At 39.9% G+C, this 22932-nt stretch overlaps 1 protein-coding gene across 2 annotated transcripts in view; it reads right to left on the reverse strand.

The window, feature by feature from the left end:
- METTL24 (methyltransferase like 24) overlaps nucleotides 1–22932 on the reverse strand; it is a 96733-nt gene that overhangs the window by 45870 nt on the left and 27931 nt on the right. For both annotated transcript variants that reach the window (XM_063097554.1, XM_063097555.1), the window contains exons 2-4: nucleotides 20905–21003; nucleotides 13939–14078; nucleotides 5861–6089 (exon numbers count right to left, since the gene is read on the reverse strand). In XM_063097554.1, the coding sequence (XP_062953624.1) occupies nucleotides 5861–6089; nucleotides 13939–14078; nucleotides 20905–21003 (468 nt within the window). The remainder of the gene's footprint in view (nucleotides 1–5860; nucleotides 6090–13938; nucleotides 14079–20904; nucleotides 21004–22932) is intronic.

Below are 22932 nucleotides of genomic sequence, written 5' to 3' on the forward strand. Positions count from 1 at the left end.
TGCTTTTTAATTCCCTATTTCACATATTTCTGTTGTAATCTTTGTTATTTCCTACCTACATTTGCTTTTGATTTAGTTTGCACTTCTTTTTCTATTTTCTTAAGGTAGAAGTTTACATTACTGGTTTGAGATTTTTCTTATTTTTAATATAAGTGTTTACAAGGATAAATTTTCCTCTAGGCACTGCATGAGCCCTGCATCCTACAAATTTTGATACATTGCACTTTGATTTTTATCTCAAAGAATGCTCTAATTTCCCTGTGATTTTTCTTTTTCCCATTGTTTATATAGGAGAGTGTTGTTTAATATCCACACATTTGTAAATTTTCTAAATTTCTTTCTGTTGTCAGAGAACATATTTTCTATGCTCTTAGTCTTTTTAAATGTATTAAGACTTGTTCTGTGGCCAGAAAAATAAATAAATAAAGTGATCAACAACAACAAAAAATAACATTACAACAATAAAAAAAAGAACTATGTTACATACTGTATAACTCCATTTATATAGCATTCTTGAAAATAACAAAATCATAGAAATGGAAAACAGATTACTGGTTACTAGGGGTTAGGGGAGCAGGTAGGGGAAAGAAGGTAGGTGGGGCTATAAAAGGGCAATTTGATCCTTGTGGTGCTAGAAATGTTCTGTCTGAACTGTATCAATGTTAATATCCTGGTTGTGATATCATACTATAGGTTTGCCATTGGGGAAAACTAGGTAAAGTTACCTGGAGTCTCTGTAATATTTCTTACAACTGCATGTAAATCTATAATTATCTCAAAATGAGAATTTTTTTAAAAAGACAAGCTCTAATCCAGTTGTTTAAAATGGTGATGATAAGGCCGGCCTGTGGCTCAATCAGGAGAGTACGGCTGCTGGTAGCACCGAGGCCATGGGTTCGGATCCTATATACGGATGGCCAGTGTGCTCTTTATTTTCCCCCGACTTTAATGAAGATATTTTTCCACTGTTTTCACATCATGATGGCAACTCTTGGATTGAGATATATCAAAGTAAGAAGCAGTATCGGTGATAACAATACATATAAATAGATTAAACTCACATATATAGATAAATGTATTATGAAAGTATTCATCCATTCCTTTCCAATGAGTTTTTGCTGTTGTTTTTTTAATTTGCAGAGATAATTCTTGAAAGAGAGAGAGAAAGGAAATGTGGCAAAATATTAACAACTGGTGAATCTCAGTGAAAAATGTATGAGAGCTTATTGTATTATTCTAGCAACTCCTGTGTTTGAAGTTAAAAAAAAAAAAAACAGTAAAGCTCCAGATAATAACAAATAATAAAACTCCAATATGGGGGCCTGTATTCAATGGGTAGCTAACATGCTATGATCCTTGTTATGTTTAGGATTTAGGAGAAATACAGAAATACTGAATAATTTTACACATTGTTTTAAAATTTTATGGTTAATTACATACATTTAAAATTTAAGGGTAACCATAAAGAATAAATATACAAACTCTGGCAAGAAGAGAAAAAAAAAGTACAGAAAACCAAAAGCTCTGTTTAAGAGAGTAGAAATTAGTCCAAATATACCAGTAATCACAGTAAATATAAATATAAATGAATTAAACACACCTGTTTAAAGACAGAGATTATCAGATTGGATTTTAAAACACAATCCGTACACATACTGAAAAAATTGCTCTTATAAGCTACACATAAGCTAAAAATATAACAAAAGAAGGAAGATAAAGGAATTTAGAATGGTATTTCATATAAATACCTGTCAAAAAAGAGCTGGTATGGCAGAACTAGTATCAGAAAAAATAGAATGTAAGTCAAAAAAGATTTCTAGAAATAAGAAGTGGCACAATATATACATATGGTCAAATTTCCTTCCTGAAAGAGTATATCATTTTCCATTTCCAAAAGCAATGCATGAGAATAACTCCAATAAGCATTCCAATAATGGGTAGTATCAATATTATATTTATATTTATTTATATTTGTCAATTTTCTTCTTTTTTTTGGATAAAAAGAAGAAACAGAATCCTTCTGTACTTTAATTTCAAAGCCCATATTCTCTCAAACACAGAGAACACACAACAAAACTGATGTTTTGGGAGCCAATGGCGAGCTCCCAGCCCGTGGAGGCAGAAACTGGTAGTCCTGTAAGGGCCTAGGTGGACACTGAGCCACCACCCTGGTGGTGACAAGGGTAGGCAAGGGAGGCCCCACTGCCCAAGCTATCAAGCAGGAAGTCCAGCTCCCCTGGGTCCTATGACCAGCGGGCCCACCCCCTGCGGTCTACATGTGCTCTGTGTGGAACGGATCCCAACTAATTGTCAGCAGGTTATTTAATTTCTATACAGCACAGTATTTACTTTCTATGCAATCACCAGCAAAGCTGTTCAGTGCCCCGAGGCAGCAAACAATAATAGTTCTCTAAAACCACATCTGAAGGACCAATTGCCCTTCAGTTTCACACAAAGCTGTCATGAAAAACTCTTGACTGGAATTAGGTACAGTCAGCAATTTTCAGAAAAATCTCTGACGTATTTTCCCTGAAAACAAAGAAAGAAAAAAGACGTTTCCTATTAAATTTAGTAAAATTTTACTAAAATTGTTAATAAAAATTCTTTGAATTTACTGAAAACAATTGAGTGGCTAATTCATGCCAGGCATTCTCTGCTGGAGACTTTCACATGGTGTTCTCAGATCTAATTCTCAAAAACAGTCCACAATTTAGGCAGTATTATTGACTTCATTTTACTGAGTGCCAGGGAGGTTAAATGACTTGCCCAGTGCCAAAAGCTAGCAAGAGAACCCAGGCTTCCAACCTAGATTAATGATTTTACAAAGGGAAACTCTCAAGCAGCCCTGTTATTCATATTGCCAGCAGCATGGTTAAGACTGAGAATAATAATAATAGTCATAATCCCTCTTTGACTGGTCTGGATCGTTTAGGATACACTGAATGTGCAGCAAAGACTTTAGGAAAAAAGCATACGTTGTGATTACTATGAGCAGAAACTTCAAATTTAATATTTCTAGTCACATTCTGGAAAAATACATGTGCTTAATTAAGAGCAACAAACACATCAGCAAGGAGTGGACAGTTAATTATTTCAAATACTGCTGGATTCAGCTGGTATCATTCCCTGACAGACCAGGCTTCTGGTCCACAAGGTTCTGCTGATGCTTTAGAAAGGTTTGGTGATTTACAGTTTGAAGTTAAAATTAACAAAGAGCTTTAAAAGCAGTACAAAAGCCATATGCATCTTTCTGTCACTACCTCAGAATACTGCCTTATTTTTGCTTGATTGGCAGAAACTAGGTATGGATAAAGAGAAGGAAAATAACAGCCTAACATGCAAATTATTACAAAACTATTTGAGATCTTTTAAAGTCGTGAAGTAACAAGAAAACAAAACAACTAAAAACACTTTGGTTTCTATTGTCACTCTCAGAATGTATGAGTGAAGGAGGCAAAGCAAAAGCTCTAGCATGTGTAGTGTTTTTCCCTACGAGCTTTCCCTGCCACAGTCACATCCTATTTACCAGTGTCTGTACACAAACAGAAAAATGAAAACAGACCATGCTTGCTACAAGCCGCAAACAAGGTTTCCTTTGATCTGGCACCGCATAGCCCCTAGATGCATGTTCCTAATGGAAGCAATCACTCACCGATGAGTTTAGTTTTTGTTGTTTTTGTTTTAAAGCATGCACCAAAAAATCCCCATGAAAGAAGGTCAGTATCTTTTAAATTCTTCAACAAGGGATTTTTTTAAAGCACCAATACATACCCTGATCACTTTCATTGTTCATGTTTTTAATAAAAAGAAGTAGCCTTAGGAATACAAGCAATCCTTTAGAGCATGTCTCCTTTTTAGATATCATTGTAACTATTTCTGCTGTCTCAGGAGCTGTATTGCAAAAGGCATCATGTTTTATTCCCAATATAAAGGTTGGGCCACTGCAGCTCCCATGGAGCCAAACAAACACAACTCAGGTATGTACCTTGTTATCAGAAAAGACATTTTTCATAGGAAATGTGTTTGGATAAATTATATCCACAGTTCACTTTTTCAGAGTCTTATTTGGTCCTCACCTGTACCAAATTTTTGCTAAAATATTATTGAAAAAAGCAAAATGGAATTCAGTTTCACCTTTTTTCCCTACTCAGTCTTTTCTCTGAAGAGTAGGGGTAGAGAGGGCCAGGATGTGAAGAGCATTAAGCAGGAGAGGCCAGACCCCTAACGGAGCACAAAGAATAAGCAGCTAACTCTTTGAATAATCTAGAGTTGACATAGTAGAGAATCAGGCCTGTACTTTTCAGCTGTAAAAAACAGGTCTACAAAGGTAAGAAAACAACAAACAAAACCCCACCAAAATGAAGTTCTGAAAAATGCTCCTGCTTATTTCCACCTATATTTTAAAAATTAATAGCATGCAAAAATGGATTCTGATCTGAAATTTTACCCAAAAACTCCAACACATGTTTCATTAATGCTCCTGACCATTAAATGCTAGTTACTCTAGATGGCAAAGCAAAACACAAACCAATAGCTAATCACATGTTAAAAGAACAGCAAATTCTTTGAAGTCGTTCTTGTAGAAGCTTTGGAAGCCTAATTAAAGGGAGTTTAGAAGAAGAGGAAGAGGAGGACAAAGCACAATGCAGGGAAAAGCCCTTTATTAAAAATCAAGAAGCCAACTCAAGTTTACAACTGAGCCCCACGCACCCTGTTCTCAGTTAGAGACACCCATTCTGACATGTTCTAAATTACATGGCATCTCTAGCTGGGAACCATAGACCAATATAGGCCAAACCCAAGAAGGGTTGGGGATCAAACACAAGCCAAATGCACTCAGGAGAACGTCTTCTGTATCTGCCTACAGAATGCCACTAAAAATTGCTTTCAAGAAACACAGTTCAAAGATTGGGTTTCTTCTTTGCTGTCCATTCACAATAAAATATTTGCAGAGATTTGACATCCATAATTACAGCTGACCCTTTAACAACACAAGGGTTAGGGGTGCCGACCCTCCTCCCACAGTTGAAAATCCCGTGTAACTTTTGACTCCCCAAAACTTAACTACTAGTGGCCTGCTGTTGACTGGAGCCTCACTGATAACATGAACAATTGATTAACACATATTTTGTATACGTGTATTATATATTGTATTCTTACAATAAAGTAAGCTAGAGAAGAGAAAATGTAATTAAGAAAATCATAAAGAAGAGAAATAAATTTGTAGTATTTATTGACAAAAATCCACATATAGGTGGACCCACACAGTTGAAACCCATGTTGTCCAAGGGTCAACTGTATATAAACTGCAACATAAATACAGTCCATTCAATTTTATAAAGTAAGTTTTAATCAAATCTATACATATTTTCTGAACTTTAAGTTCCTAAAGGCTCAAAATAGTGAGAAACATAAGAAATATGTGACAACAGTGAGAAATATGATACACAAGCAATCTTATCAAACAGAAACCTGGCTCTGATTATTTTTTGTATTTGAGATCAATATAAGTAGATGGCTTTTTCTGGAAATTTTAGATCAATTGCCAAATGGAAATTGGTATTCTTCAGCCTATGCCAGAAGTAGATCTTCTCATCCAGTCTTGGCCAAGGCCTTACTTAGCATTACTCAACAGCAACTAAAATCTAAAAATCAATTTAAAATTTCTATCCTTGCCAAAACTTTATGTCTGCAAAGTTGATTCTATAAATAATGTTGATTGACTGGTAAGATTAAAACTGGACCTTCAACTATCCAGTGTCAATGTTATTATCCTTGGTTTTTATTTTTATTTTTTTTTTAAAAAAAGCAGCTTATGGGTTTGTTCACTTTAATTATGAAATCAAATGAAAAGTCTCACCTTGTGATGCCCAAATTCATTCAAAATACTTCCCAGTTTTCTGGTGTTACTATGTGATTTTTGGGCAGCAACAGCTGGATGGGGATCTCTCCAGTCGATGGACAAGCGGTGATACCAAAGACGCTGACTCTCTAGAATGTGCGCTGATTTAACACTGGGATCAAAACGGTGCACTTCACATCCATCATGGGCCATGCGAACTTCAAAATGGGTATCGTCATTTCCCAGTCTGTAGAGAAAGAGGATGGAAATCGACAACAAAAAATGCAATGAAGCGAAGTGCTGGATTGACAAAATGACAGTTCCAAGGCCAATCTTCTTAGTCATATCAAGACTTCTGTTTCAAACATGATTAATGTACACATTCAATAAACTTTCTTTCATGAAAAAAAATGACAGTTCCAAGGCCAATCTTCTTAGTCATATCAAGACTTCTGTTTCAAACATGATTAATGTACACATTCAATAAACTTTCTTTCATGAAAAAGTATGTAGCTCAAAGTTCCTGGATAAAAGAAAGAGAAATTATCTGCTAAACACAGACCAGAGAATCACATGCTCACGCATGTAGAAGCATATCAAACTGATTTTTTTTTAAGGATATAAATCATAGTAGCAAGAAAGAAAGACTATCCAGTAGTCTTAAGAGATTTTCTCAGAATATATCAAAAATATAAGTCTCAGGATTAGTCCCCTTGAAGAAAGTTGTGTTCTACTAATGAGGTAATTTATCTCCATTGTAATGGCCACCGTGCTGAGCATGCAGTTTAACTGAAAGACAACGGCTATTTTCTGAGAAATGGAGTGTATTTTAAAATAGTAAAGTTAAAGGAAAAAAGGCAAATGTACATGGTTCTACTGGATCCAGAAGAAGCAGAAGAGGTTCCTCACCTACATTCACATCCACAAGGGGAAGAAATTAAGAACTAATTGTACTTCAGTACCCAGTAGGTAGCACATCATGTGGAAAATTCATATACTTACAAATATTGAATTTACTCAGAAATATTTCTTATTTAAAGATGTAAGGATCATCACTTTGATTAAAGCACCAATTTGAATGAAAAGCACGAAATTAACTGAGAGTGATTTTTAAAAATGGTAATTATGGCTTCTCTGCCCAAACTACTATAATTATATGTGATTTAGGATACCAAAATTCCACAGAGTAACCATGTACATTCGCCTTTTTTCCTTTAACTTTACCATTTTAAAATATACCCTATTTCTAAGGAAATCGCTCTTGTCTTTAAGTCAAACCCGAATCCAGTGCAGAAACACTTCATTCTCTTAGATTCTACTTCAGATTACTGGGTAATTTGGAAATATACAAGTTCAGTTAATAACAATTATTTGTCAGGTTTTAGTTAACTAAAATAAGTCTTCTGTACAGAGATCCTCCACCTACACGTTCTTAAAGCCTTATTTGCCTCCCCCTCTCCCTGCACCCTACCACACTGCTCTTTTCCTCACTGGATTCCATAGTGTGTCAACCCTCTAATGTCCCTCAGCTATATCTTTCGCCCTTTTTTGCCTAGAAAAAGATTCAACATTTCTCTCCCAAACATGCCCATTTCTTCTACCTAACAGGTCCTAGTCCCTATTTTCTTCCTCCACACAGCTTAGACCATTGCAATCTCTACCCTAGTTTTCCCCCCAATTTTCCATGACCTACTCTAGTATGGCAGGTTGACTTGTTGGCTCTAATTCTTCACGTGTCCTTCATCCACACTACTGCCATGCTCATCATGGGGGAGTGTCCTTCCCTGCCCTTTGATTTCTGGGTATGGCCACATTGTTTACTTCATGGAAGTGACAGTGTGCCCATCCTGATCCTGGGTCTTGAGTGCTTCTGTTCACATTATCACAATAAAAAATGTGCCCTAGATAATTTGCTGGTCTCAGGAAAACAAGAAATATGAGGAGCAGAGTCACCCCAGCCAGTCCATTGGCCTGCTATAAAACACAGAACTGCCCTTAGTCACCTTAGTAAAGCTGCCCAGTTGAGCCCAGCCAGGATCAGCTGAAACCCAGCTGACCTGAAGACATATAGTAACAATAAATAATGGTTAAATAATGGTTTTAATTGTATGATAAATTCATGATAAAAATATGAAACTATTTGTAATTTCAATTAACTTATGTTACTTTTACTCGATCTTAATATATAAATATTACTATATTGAAAAGTAGTAAACTACATTTGTCTAATCAGGGCCTACAATTCTTATGTTCCTTTGTTTGAAGCGATACATTTTCAAGATTAGTTTAAATCAGTCGAGTTTGTGGTAGGTGTAAAAAGCAAGTGGAAGAACGAATACAATATATGTAGGTGTCACAAAACATGGCCCAAAGTGGGAAACCAGTAATCAAATTCAACCCAGGTAGTCCCCAAGCATGTGCTGTCTCCACTCCACCCCACTGCAGATGAGCATAGGACACAGGCTCATGGAAGGAATATTTGTGATCTCAGAGGTCTAGGAAATTGTCAGTTAGTAGACCGTAAAGCTCCATGAAGAAGAGGGCTGCATCAGTCTGGCTCATTTCTGAATTCCCATTGCTGTAGATGAATGATGACAGACAGACCTACAAAATGCTGCCCTAAGGGAAAGAAAACTATTAGATAATGTCTGGAATTCCCACAATATGCAGTACAATATCCAATATCCAAATATAGCATGTGTTGGGTTACATTTCACTGACTTATTCATGTATATAAACAAATATTTATAGAGCACGTTATACATGCAAGGCACTACACTGGACACCAGGGACAGAAAGATAAATTAAACATGATTCTTGATCCGAAGAAGCTCACAAAGCAGTAATGAAAAAAGATTTTGGAACAAATAACTATAATAAAGTGACAGCTATTACTTAAAGCAAAAATGTATTTAGTCTGTAAGGAAACCATTTTCTGCTGTTATTTAGCTAGGAAAAGAATTCATGTTAGAAAATTCTACTTCATACAAATATTTTATTCAATGTTTACTCCAGGAAGCAAGAAGTATAGATCACATGGCTTCCACCTCAAGGTCTAAGAAGACAGTCCCACTTTCTTCCATCCCATCTGTATTCTGTCCGCCAGGAAAGGTAAAAGGGGAGTGGTGGTCACGTCCTTTCCTCTCAGGGGCAGGGACTAAAAGCTGTGCACATCACTCCCCTTCACATCTCGTTGCTCAAAGCTGGTCATCTGGCCACTTACAGCTACAAGGAGGGCCAGGAAATGCAGCCATCAGCAAGGTGACCACGTGCCCTGCTAACTTCAGGAGCTGTTTCCGAAAGAAGCAAGGCAGAATGGATATTGGGGGACAATTAGCAGTTCCTGCTACAGCCCATTTCTGAAATAGTCAAGCAGTTAATATGTATATTCAAAGGTATAAGCCTTGGAATTAAGACTGCAACCTCTCTCCCTCCCTATGTGGGAAAGATAGAGTTATACAATTCATGCTTATAAATATTATCCTGCATACGTTAATGCTGGGGTTTGAGGTCACAACAAACTTTTAAGCATTTAAGGACCATCATCTCTGAGAATTGTTGAAGAAATAGGAAGAGGTAGATTTATGGGGCTAAATTTCCCAAGGTAATAAAAAACAGAGTAGCTGTCTTGGCCGTCCTTCTCTGATGTCCCAGAGAAAAACAGCCAGCATCCCTGCATGGGGCTCTGTGGGTTGTACACTAAACATCTCCACAAGGTGCCATCTCATCAGTCACCATAATGATGATTGTGGCACTGTTTCAAGTCCTTGATTATTCTTTTAAAAATATTCCTGAGAGTGTTGGTGAGTAGCCTTTATGTTCCCCGGGAATCAAAGACTCAGAGCACAGCACATGAAAAGATGCTCAAGATCATTAGCCAGGAGGGAAATATAAATCAAAACCATGAGATACCACTTCATATCCATTAGGATGGCTATAACCAAAAAGAACAACAATAATTAAGTGTTAACAAAAACGTGGAACCTTCATAGATTACTGGTGGAAGGTAAAATGGTATATACCTAAGAGAAGTGAAAACATATGTCCACACAAAAACTTGTACATCAATGTTCATAGGAACATTATTCATAATAACCAAAAAGTGGAAACAACCCAACTGTCCATCATCTGATGAGTGGACAAATAAAATGTAGTATATATCCATACAATAGATTATTCAGCCTTAAAAAGGAATGGAGTACTGATACATGCTACATGCTACAATGTGAGTGAACCTTGAAAACATTATGCTAATGAAGGAAAACAATCACAAAAGGCCACATGTTACACGCTTCTATTTATATGAAATGTCCAAAATAGGTGAATCTACAGAGACAGAAAATAGAGTGGTGGCTGCCTAAGGCTGGGGGTCTGGGGGGAGCCAGGAAGATGGTTGGAGAGAAATTGGGAGTGACTGCTACTGGGTATAGAGCTTCTTTTTGGTGGTGATGAAAATGTTCTAAAATTAAGGATAGTGACTAAAAACCATTAAATTTTACACTTTAAATGAGTGAATTGTACAGTATACAAATTATATCTCAATAAAGCTGTTTTAAAAGCTATAAAAGGTAAAATAAACTCTGAGCAGATATAGGGAAAGTTTTCAGCTCTTACGACTGAAGACAGAAGAGTTAGAAGAGGTAAGACAACAGCGTTTTCCCTGGCAGCTTCAGTATTCCATTCTTCATCCCAGCAGGAACCAGAGAATCTGCCCAAATGACTATCTGTAAACTGCCAACTACTAGAGGGGGATAAATAGGTTTCTCAAAGCATAAATGACTCAATAGTGGATCAAAATATTTTATAATTATTAATTTTTATTAAGTAACATTGCATGAAATGCCAAGATTTTATCTAAAACAAGTATTCTCAACAGGAACAATATCATTCCCAAAGGGGTGAAATGAATTCTTAGGGGCAAAGAAAAACTTCCTCTTTTTACACACAAAGTGCAGACATACATACATTATACAGAGACAAAGTATATCGATGACATTAAAAATTCATGGAGAGGGCTATTAGGGAAAAAATGTCTAAAAAGGGACCTTAAGGTCCATGATTTTCTGATCCCTCATTCAAATATACTATACTAACACCCTTCCTGCTGTGTTAAACTGTAATAAGATGAAAACATTTAGCTCTGGAGCTCATTCATTCTTCTCGCTCATGGTAACCGGAAGTCCCAGGTTTTCTGCATAAAATATTGGCTCTTGTTACCTTACCACGTGTCTCTTATGAAATCTTCTGCTTATACTGAGAACTTATGTCTTCAAATCAAATGGCACTACTTACCAGAGAACCAAAGAAGAGATGAAAAATATTTACCAACGTACTCGTATTATCCCTTTTCAAGTCTTCCCTTCCATACCCACTCCTACATCTAAAATACATTCTTTGACATGAAAAGTAAAATAGGTGATTTTCCCCTTTCGTTTTCTCTATCACCCTCTTCCCCGTAATCCGCCCTCTGCTGTATACACAAGAAGACTTGTATGGCAGGCAGATTTGTATTACCTTTTAATTTTATTTTTCCATGAACTTCTTGAAGTAGCCACATATACCTTTCTTTTCAGTGCCTTTCCCTATCTTAATCAGTCTACTCTACTTCATTTCAAAACTGAAAAGGATCTGATTTTAATTTTCAACTGAACATTACACAGAGCGCACTCTCCCAGTCAAATGACTTTTACAATTAACTGTGAAACAAAAAGCTTTGATTCCTAGTAAAGACATTTCAGCCATCAGAGAGAAGGTGAAGGTGACACCTGCTTCAGTCATTGGGAGTGGAGGAAAGGAGGTGAGACGGGTCAGGGGCCACTGGCCTTTGTCTTCCAGCTCCTCGTGTCCTTAGATCCCTCTGTTCTCTCACTGCAGGAAGGTTACCCCCAGTTGCAGCTGCATCCACCATCTTCGGCTTGCCTGGAAACTACTGGGCACAGCAGTGGCATGGTCTTGTTTGCAGCCACAGCCCTAGGGCTTGGAGTCCATGCCACCTGTATGTCAGGGCCACACGACTCACTCACCACCTGCCCTCCCCGTCTATCTTACAACTGTCCCAACACTACCAGGTACTGGGAATCCAGGGCCCACATTCCCTGTTCCTGCTTCTCATTTCAGGACCACCACCGCAGGTCTGGGTCTCTTTCTCCCCTCAGCATCGGTTGAGAGGTTGTCAGCTACCTGTCTATTTGTCCCCCAGGTGAGCAATTCATCTGAGCAGCAGATGCCTGTCTGAATCCTGCATTCCAAGTAATAGTGCAATCAACATAATCACCTGCAATCTGAAGCATTCTTTTTTAGCCATCAGAAATATTTCTTTAATTTTCTAGTTTTCAATTAAGCATTTTCATGTTTTGAATCAAATGTTGGCCCTTCATTCCTTTTCCCACAGGAATCCAGCTGTTCTTATTTGCTCTTTACAAAGTTGATTTCGAATGGTAAACATTTAAATGAAAATAAGAAACCACCTTTCTACACATAATAATTTAAAATCTTACTGCAAAACTACCTTATCCAATAGCTTTGAAGTATAAGGAAAGCAAAAGGACTTTAAAAATTTTCTCCAAAAACAGCTTTCCAAGTTTCATTTTACTCAGTTACGTGCTTTAAACGATATTATTCTAGGGTGTAAAATATTAGATAAAATATAAAGGCAGTTTGAAGCAAGAAAGCAAGACCAAGCTGAGATCTCCAATTTGCATGTGGTACTATGCAATTATTTTTATGACCTACTTTCATACATTTTTAATATGACATAAAATAAACTGTGCTGTCACAACGTCCTACTCTTGCTACAATCTTGAAGCATAGCTGGTGGGCCCGCAGAAAAAGAGCTCTTCGTTAATCAACCGTCTGAGCTACTCGTCTTCGAATCCCCAGCCTGCACTTAAACCACAGCACAACCAGCTTCTCTCAAGCAGGTTTTTACATGGCAAATACATATCAAGTGCCTATTCTGTGCCAAGCTCTACCCATATACACCAGCGCTACTCACTTAACCCATATAAGAATGGTTCCATTATCCTTAAACTCTTATTTGAAACTTTTGTTTAAAAAACAAAAACAAAAACAAAAAAATCCCACCATGACTAGTAATTCTTGTTTGTTATAGTTTGACAGCAAAGGTGATCCTCTCCGTATTGGTACCTTTGAGTAGGTCTCCCCTTCACCCAGATGTCTGTCCCTAACCCTGACCTCCAAGGACTCTGGCTGGTGGTTTTCACACCTCAGCCTGAGTGTAGATAGTACAGGTGATGAAACCTGCAGGTGAGGAACAAGCACGTGACCCTTGTTAGGATCCCCAACACTGTTTGTTAAGGACTTCAGTGGTCTAGCCTGAGAACCTACATAGCTTCTACAAGTGCCTATGGAATAGATATTCCAAACAAGAATTCCCTCCTGTCTTTCTCTGAGACATATATCATTGTAAGTTCAGGGTTGTTTATGTAAGTGATGGTATAATAGTCTCCTTACTTTATATACATCCTTTTACAAAAAACTCTCAAAATCCATTTGTACATCTAGGTCATTTTCAACCTGAATAACTGACTATCAATTTTTCCCAAACTATTTTGACAAAATGACATGGTTTTCATAACAGTTCCCTTTCCTTCCTTCTTTTATTTTTTTTTTCTTTTTTAAAAAATATAAAACACATAGATTTATCATTGGTACAAAACACAAAAATCCAACAGTGGCCATTATGTGTTTTAAGTCACTCATTACACTTATGTATAAAATTTCTAACCTGCTCCTTTTTATTTTTCTAGCTGCATTTATTAATATTCTTCTCTCTCTTTAAAATAAGGATGCTCTAATTCTTGCTGGAAATCACTGGTTTCACCAAGAAGATCACCCTCCTACTGAGAACTGAAGCTGCCACCTTACTACCAGCAGAACAGAAGAAAAATGGCTCCAACCAAGGAGCCCCCAGTGACCTGCACATACCCCCAATTACAAATAGAGCAGTCTGAAATGATGGTAGGAGGCAAAGTATAGCGCCTGCTATACACTGCAACCATTCATAACTTTGTGTTGCTGAAAAAGCTTTGGTTGCCTGCAGGAGTGTTTTCTTCTGCTGTGAAAAATGTACTTACCCTAAAGAATACAGGCGACACTGCTTGTTGCGAATTTGATGAGCTAAGCCAAACCTGTCATCAAGACACACCAACCAGGGCTTCTTTGCAGGGCTGGAGCCAGCACCCAGGCTGTCTGTACTCATGTGATTGCATGCAATCTGTAAGGATTGGAAATCAATATGAATAATTTAAAACATTGGCTGATAAATGGCAGGTAGGGACTTGCTGCTTCTCTGGTCCCTGAAAACCATAATAACAGAGTTATATCCTTCTCCACTGCTAACTACTCCCCTCCCCAGGGAACCACAGACTGCTGTAAAATGTTTGGAGGAATCTCAAATACCAGGCAATAAGTAACCTCAGGGAGACCACATGAAGATCTGCAGGGAAGATAAGAACTGCCATAGCCATGCACAGAGGGTGTACAGGAGAGAGCAAATCAGGAGTGAAGATGGGAGAGAAGAGGGGTCAGGAAGGCTTTGCAGAGGTGTGTTAGTCTTGGAAGATGAACAGAAGTTGACTGAGAGCACAGACCAGGAAGGGCTTTCAGATACAGAGTACAGTGCTTGCAAAACATAGAGGTCTTTGTTACCCACAGTTGTCCCTACTACAAGATGTGAGATACAACCATGGGTATAGACCTCAGGAGGATACTCAAAAGATTATCTATACCTATTTCAGGCAGATAAGGTAGGACCACTAAGACCCAGAAAGGTAGTCTGTGTTATCCATGGTAAACAGCTGATCATAGGTCAAGTGAAATGAATAGGCAGTCCCTGCTGATGAGACAGTATTCTTTGTGATACGCTGTTCCAACGAGCTTCCTCCTGGAGAAGTGCAAGCTCCTCAGGCAGGAGGCTCTTCCTGAGCTAACCAAAGCACTTCTCTTAATTCATCCATCAAAATAGATTAGACCACCAAAGGGAACATGTGTCTAAGTCAAGCAGAAGCCAGTCTCTAATTTCAATTGCACATTAAGTTAATATAATTCATAAGGGATTCTAACTTGTGTTTGAGGCTGGTACGGTTTTCACCGATGTGGTTGTTGGAATCAAGAAAACAAGTTTGGCAGTCAACATATTTACCTCACTGAGCAACAGGATTTCTGCCCTGTCCCTCAAAACTCTCATAGTCATCATGATGCTCCATGAATACAGCAGCTCTTGCTGCTACACTGTGGCCAACAGACCACTCCAGTTGTAAAGGCTGCTTTCAGTCTCACTGCTTTAAATTGTTGGAAAACATAACAGCAAGCATTTTTTTTCCTAAGACAATATTCTAGGATTGCCCGATTTTTTTACTTAACTGATTTTCCAAAATCTAAGAAGAGCATATGATGTGGAGCTGTTGGGAAAATAGAATAGTTTGGTCAGGACCCTCACCTTGGGTCCAGTTGGGTGTGGTTCAGCATCCATTGTAAGCAAATTGTGTGTGTGTGTGTGTGTGAGTGTGTGTGTGTGTGTGTCTATGTGGAGTTAGTGTGCATGTGAGCCAATGTATCTCTTTAGTTTTGTTGCTATTCTTGTGTTCTTGAGAGAGAGAGAGAGAGAGAAGTTTGGTGAAGTAGGCGGGTGGGTGTCTGCCTCGGACATCTGCCTGGTGCAGCCATGCTTTCCAACCTATGGCTCCAAGGACCTTTTGGCCAGTTATGTAGCTCATAGACTTGCGTGAAGGGGTCTGGTGACCCAGCCTGGCATATGAAGAGTTTGTGACCCAGTCTGTGAATGGGCTTGAGGGGTCTGGGAGCTCCAGACCCAGCCCTAGCTCAACAATCGGCCCAGTCGGCAGGATTACTGGCAGGGAAAACAGCCAGACAACTGGCGTAGTCGCCTAGCCGGAGCACCACAACTGGCATAGTCGTGGTCAAGTAGCTTTGCAATTGGCATCATGAACAGGATTAAGAGCTAGACAATTGGCACTGTGAACAGGATTTCCGACATCAGTCTTAGCTATGGCTCCACAGAAGCCTATTCAGCATCTGCATTGCTCTTGCTAGAACCTAGGGCTGACCTGGCAAAAGCATCCTACTGCTAATCATCCTTGTGCTATTTATCGGAGACTCGGTCTTCTGCTAGGATTTGGAACTCTCAGAGGAAAGCTGAAAAAGTGAAAAAGCTATACGAGTATATTCTTTTCCTTCAACCCGGTATCTTTCTACTTCTCTATCCCCAACTACTGTTTAAAGGAAATAATAATAATAGAAAATGGAATTGAACCTTTTCCCAAGCGACTACTACAGAATATATTTACTAACTGGGTGCATCAACATGTTAATTTGTATAATTTATCTCCGACGATTCTCCCACAGATAAATGGAAATTATGCCTCTACCTGCCCACCTCCTACTCCCCACCCACCCACAGTGGAGAGAAGGTGCTAATCTAATTAGTCAGAGCTCAATGTGTTTATTAGGCCTTAAACACCAGAGTAGAACTCTGTTCCATGACCTGCCTCCAGCAGGAAGTTAGTTAGTCCAGGGCAATTCTGTGGGCCCCCAAAAGATGGCTGGATCTTGGACAGCACAAACCTGAGCCATGTGCTCCAGGGCAGCATCCTGGAGTGCTTTATTAAAGTGGTATGATGATTCTCATTTGCCACTGTTCTTTATGTGCTCTTCTCCCTAAGAATCTCCGTAATGACAGATCACGATACAGATGTTCACAGGCCCCTGTTCATAATTCATTCCTAACGCCATCAAAACCTAACTCTAGCCTCTTCCACAGCATTTCTCAGGGTGTGGTCCACCTATCTCTGAATCGCCTGGGAGGTACTTAAAATGCAGATTCCTGGGTTCCACCCCAGATCTGCAAAATCAGACTCTCTGTGGCTTATACCTGGGAACATGCATTTTAATAAGCTCCCGCAGGTGATTCTTATGCAGGTGGTCCTGTGAGTTTACTAGAGGCCTTTTGTAAAGCCCCAGCAAAATGTGCCAACCTGATGTCACCTGTGTCTTAGCAAATTAAGAGAAGAGGCTATATAGCCAGAACTTTAAACTGAAAACAGCAGTCCCTGTGACCCCGCCCCTAACGAAGAGCCAGATGGGATGCCGCCAACAATTAGCCAGAGGCCTCCAAAAGTCAGGTGAGCATTAAGGGCCGACAGTCAGGGCTTTGAGGTCCAGCTGCTCCTCCTTTGCCACGATTTTATTCTGTTAAAGATGACAGTTGGTCTACTTTAAGCATTTCTTCTTATTCTACAGATTTCATCTTGCACAGATACATCTCTGTTGAAGAGAGATTCTTTTCCATTCATTCTTTCTGATAACATTCCCCCTTCCTCTCTTGGATCAAAAACAAATCACAGGAGTTATTCAATATTAACTGTTTATTAACCATCTCATTGATAGACATTAGCTTTTGAAAATAACTAGAAGTCCTCCACAAAATTCTCCTCCTAAAAATTAATTAAATATTGATTTTTCCAACTTTCTAGTTAAGATTTATGGCCAGGGCTTCAATAAACTCTCTTGCAAGCAAAAAAAGTGAGGGCAGTAACTTCTAGCTAAGCTCTAACTCAAGTAATTATGTTCTCTGTCCTAATTCCCCTTGTAATTTTAGCCATATAAAGCAAATTAGGCCTGGACAAAGGAAGATAGACTCTAGGAAAAAAATGTTTTCTGAAATGTTTTTTAGTTGTCTAACTTAAGAGATCTAATTTATTTTCGTTTCATTTTGTATTCCAAAAGCTTGAATAGCATTTATGCCAACCCATAAGTACAATCTGGCAAAGGGAGCTCTTAAATTTGGGGGGGGGGGGTTGGTAAGAATCATTTCAACAATCAACTACATGTTTATATAATACCATTATTTTGAAAGGCTCAAGGGCAGAATTGTATTTTTGTTGTTTTTATTCCAGGATATGTGTGGGGGTGTGTGGGTGGGCCTGCGTGTGTGCATAGCAGTAAGTATAATAAATACTTTTGTTGTAAAGTTGTAAAGTCACAGTCTGAATCTCCAAAGCCTAGGTTCTTAGGTTATGCTTACAAATAAATAGATGGGTAGACAGACAGACAGACAGACAGACAGACAGACAGACAGACAGATAGATAGATAGATAGATAGATAGATAGATAGATAGACAGACAGACAAGATAGACTTTAAAACATTTTATTTTTTCTTTTTTAAAACAGCACTGTTGCTTAGATTAAAATTGTACTATAAGGCATGCTTCCTAGAGGCATATGGTTTGGGGGTTGCCATAAAAAGCTGGATCTGGAACCTTCCCTTAGAACAGAGTGCTGTGATTATGATTTAACCTTTTCTTATTATCAACTGCAGAACTCTGTGGTCTTTCACATTAGAAAAAAACAATAGTACCTAATTAAGCTGAGCTTGATGTTCTGCATACTCTACCCAAATACCGTATCTTCTGGTGTTTCATGAAAAAATGCATGGCCCCAGCCATGCCTCCAGCATCACCACATTCACAAGTCCAGGTGCCATGCCCATGGCTATCTAATGCCATGCTGTGCCATGCCCTGTGCCTCTGGTCCCAAGCTTCTCTGGTCTGAAGAGACTTTCCCTGCTACAGAACACATAACTCTCTTGCACCCTAGCTGTTTACCAGCATGTGGTGGGGGTTTACACTCAGGTTTGATATCCCAGGGCCCAGCACAGGGCCAGCCACAGAGCAGGCACTCAATAAATACCTGCTGAATTGTGGAATGAATAAATCAATGATAAACATATCAATGCTGGACTTTGCTGTACAAGCTTGAACACAGACTTGAAGGAGTTTTTTATTTTAAAAAGCAGCATAAGAGAATGGGGGTGGAATTCGCTTTAGTACCTTCAGAGATTTTTTTTTTTTTTCTTGCCTATTATGACTCACTACTGCTAACTGTGAAAATTTTAGGTAACAGTGACTCTAAATATTCTGCCAGTTTTGCAGTCTTTCACTGTCAAGATGAGTTCTAAATGAGGCATAAGCCACAGAAGCAGCCAAAAAGCTCTGCATTACATAGAGGGGGAAAGGAGCATTGGTTAGTAGAAGATTCTGATTAAGAACCACTTAGTGTCAATTCTGATGGCTCCCACCTGCTGGCCTCCCAGTAACCTGGAAGCACATCAAAGCACAGTGCTTTACCTGGATAAAAAGGTACCTGATTATAAAAATCACTGTGAGATCTAGAACTTCATCTATTCTTTCTGGAGGACAAAAATCCTCCTAGCAACCAAATCTCTATTATTGCACTCATCAAGTGGAATAATAATTACACATCCACTCATCTGCCTTCACAACTAGTTTGTTAGATCCTTGAGGGCAGAGACTGTATCCCCAGAGCCTGGCACATTGTAGGCACTCAAAAATACTTGGTCAATAACAATCCTGTACCATTCTCTGCACAGTACAAGCTCACAGAACTGGGAGGAATCTTAAAAATAATATGACACAATCTCTTCTTTTTTAAGAGCGGAAGAAGGAGAGCCAGAGAAGTGCCGGGGTTTACAACATCAGACTGCATCACATCATGGGATGCGGGGTTTTTTTGTTTTTTGGTTTTTTTTAAGAATTGTTCTCTCAGCCCATAGCTCATGGGAAAGATCCAAGAGGGGTCTCAAATGACCATCTCATGCCTCAAGGGCTTCTTCTAAGTAAATATGCCTTTTATAAGTTATAGAGCATTAACACAAAATACATATAAAATGGAATTTGGAGGCCTGCATTTGGTAAATTTATTTTAGGAGGTGAAGCCGATGGTTCTCAGATTCAATCCAGAAATGTAACACTTCTCATTTTTCTCTGGGGCCTATGTGGCTTTTAAAGTCACAGTTAAAAGGTCCAGCTTCTCATCCTTCATGTAAAATCAAACTGTAAAATTAAAATTTCAGTATTTTAATGAAGTCTGCTTAAGTCCACCAAATTAATTTGTAGCAGCAAAATAAGATAAAATTATGTAAAGCACAGAGACCAATTTATCATCCCATCATTCATATTAATTCAACAAGCTTTAACTTCCATGTCTGACAAATATTAAACTCCCTATAATTATCTGCACCATATGAGAAATGAGACTTTTACCCCTAAACTAGCCTTCTAAAGATCTAGAAATATATTCTCTCCCATAGATGAAAAATAGGCTTTGCTGCCAGTAGGGTTCGGGAGGAGAAGTGGGTACCAAGAGGCAGTGGGCTGAAGGGAGACCAGCATCTGGGATCCCCAAGGAGCTTCCTGCACCAGCCTGTGCTCAGCTCCCAGGCAGCCTGAGTTCCTAATTTACTCACACCTCTCAGTTCAGGGCTGTTTCCCTTGGGCCTTAATTTCCTCTTAGGTCTGTCTTTCCCCCAGGATCAGACAACTTGACAATGGAACCTCCTGATTAATGTGTCAAGAGCCATAGACTCTCTTAATGGATGTTCTCTTTGCCTGATCGGGGCACTGACTCAGCCTGGAGCTGGGCAGGAGCTGCCACGATGTGTTAAGTCACTAATAAAGGCCGGTGCTCAGTAATGATTTAAAGGGCTCTAAGGATAGAGAGCCTTTGGATTCATTAACTCCTCATTGCCCGCAAAGTCTCCTCTGCTGTCTTGCCTAGCACGTCCCTGGCTGCCATCTGTGGCAGGAGAGAGAAAAGGAAAATTCCTCCAAAATACGAAATGGAGCTTAAAGCTCCAGATGATGGTTTTGCTTAGTGACACACATGACTGCCTACTCACGGGGATGAATCTGTCGCTTCAAATGGTTTTCCAAAGCAATTTGCTAAAGTAGATCTTTAGAACACTTTGGGATGAATCATTAAAACATTCCAGGTTGATGATACTCCTAGAAGGAAGAAGATGCCCGAGCAAATGGAAGACATGTTATTTACCTCCGAGTGGGTGGATAAATTTAAGCAACAACACTTCAGATACCATGTCTCTATCAGGTCCCTATCAAGAGTCACTGAGACCCTCCCCACCCCCTCGCTGACAAATCCTTCTTTCAAAAGGCCGCAGTATCTTTTACATTATTTCCAAACCCATTTGAGTCTGAAACACAACCTGGGTGGTGCTGATATATCTCAGGAACCTCAAGGCTTCTTCTTCCAGGGACTGAGCGGGACCTGCCCAAGGTTGGAGATCTATATGCCACCGGGGACCCTGTGAGAGACAGAAAACATAGGCAGTGTGTAAGGAGTAAGGAGCTTGGCGGGGATGGGAAAGACATGGAATATCAGGTGGGGACAAGGCTGTTTCAGCTGTCAGCAAAACAAACACACGTACACACAGGCAGCGGGCGGCTAGTTTGGAGCTGCTGTCATTGAGGCCATGTCAGTTGCAGGGAGACTAATGAGGCCGAGACAGCCCAGCTCCCAGGTGAAGCTCGAGATTGCAAAAGCCCTGGGGAGTCTGACTGAGAGCTTCTGATCAAAGGCAAACTCCACTTGACCCCAGCAGGCTGTCCCTTAACTGTGGCTTCCTATTACATGGTGCCACTCCCCATTAGGAAGAACAACTGACTACGGTTTCCAAAGCTTAGAGCTTCAGGAATATGTGCCTCCCTAAGGGCACAGCATCTTGGTGGGGAAGAAATACTCCAGGCACTTGGTCATCTCGGCACCAGGAGAAGGGGCTGTGCCACCTGGGGACTGGGATCATGCATGGGTGGGGCGAGGACCCAGAGCTGTCACCATCAGGGCTGGGGAGGGTGACTTTCCAGCACTGTGAGGCAGCCCCACCCTTCAGCAGAGGGCATGAGGAGCTCCCATGAGCAGAGTGGTTAGGGATGGCCCCCTAAACCCCTTTGGCAGCAAGGATGGGTGGATAAAGGGTTGGGGGAAGACAGTGGTCTAGAAGAAGCAAAAATGGGAACCTCTCTAGTCAAAAGGAAGCACTAGTCAGGAACTCCTTGCTAGAGGTCAGAGCTCCCCACCTATAGCTGTCACCACCTGGAAAGCTCCAGGAGATTCAATGAGATTCCAAGAAGAGGGAAGGGCTCAGCGTGTGGGTGGGGAAGACTGGGGGTGGAACAGAGAGAAGCTCCAACAGCTGGCAGGGTGAATGTCTAGCATCAGCAAAGACACTGGGTGTCATGGCACAAGGGTTCCTGCAGAGTGGTTAGGATAGGCCCCATACACACTTTTATGGTGAGGAAGGGGGAAGAAAGGGTTCTGGGGACATGACAAGGGACTATTCATGTATACACATTGTTCTCCAGTCAGGTACTGTGGCAGGAACTGTCACCCCAAAGGTGGCCTCGGTGACGTGGGGTGAAACTGAAAATAAGAAGCGGGAGGGGCAAGCAGGTTAGTCCATGTGATGCCAGGTGTCTGGGCTTGGGGAAGAGGAGTCCACTCTGGTGTGAGTGCCTAAGGTCAACGCAAATGCTCTGGAAGTGATGAAGTGTCATTCTAGTTTAGGCTTTACTAGACACATATCACTGCAGACTGCCTAGAGCCCATAGTCTTAGCATCCTGACAACCTGTGCCATCCCTGGAGTGGCTGAGCACCATGCAGTCCCTCTAGATTGAACAGGAGGACCCCACATTTTATCCGACACTGGGCCCTGCAAATTATGTAGCCAGTCTGCCCTGAGGGGCATCTTACTGGGAGAACAGGCTTTTCTTAGAGCCGTTCTTGCTCTGTGAAGGTTGAGCAGGCAGAGGCTCTAGACAGAGAGCCAGAGAACGTTAACTACTACGTCTTCCCAGTTTACACCTTCCACCCCTTACTTATTTTTCCTTCTCCAAATTAGATGTTGATTTCCATTTGGTCAAACAATATTTACTGAGCAGCAGCCACTCCATGCCAGGCACTGGTAAATACAGATATGAATAAAAGTCAGACTCTACCAAGAGGCCCTTGCAGTCGGGTGGAGGAGACAGATATGTACAAAATAACTCTGATTTAGGGAAATGCTAAACCTTTCAGGAGACTCATTCTTTTCAGTAAAATATGTAATTCTGAAATCATAAATTATAAACATTTAAACACAAATGCCTCCTAATTTTGCTCGGTCGCATTCTTTTTGATTCGGATCAACATAGAGAACCTTCTCAGGTTGCTACAGCAGTCAGCACAGCAACATGA

The sequence above is a fragment of the Cynocephalus volans genome, chromosome 5, assembly GCF_027409185.1.
Source record: "Cynocephalus volans isolate mCynVol1 chromosome 5, mCynVol1.pri, whole genome shotgun sequence".
NCBI classification, from domain to species: Eukaryota; Metazoa; Chordata; class Mammalia; order Dermoptera; family Cynocephalidae; genus Cynocephalus; species Cynocephalus volans.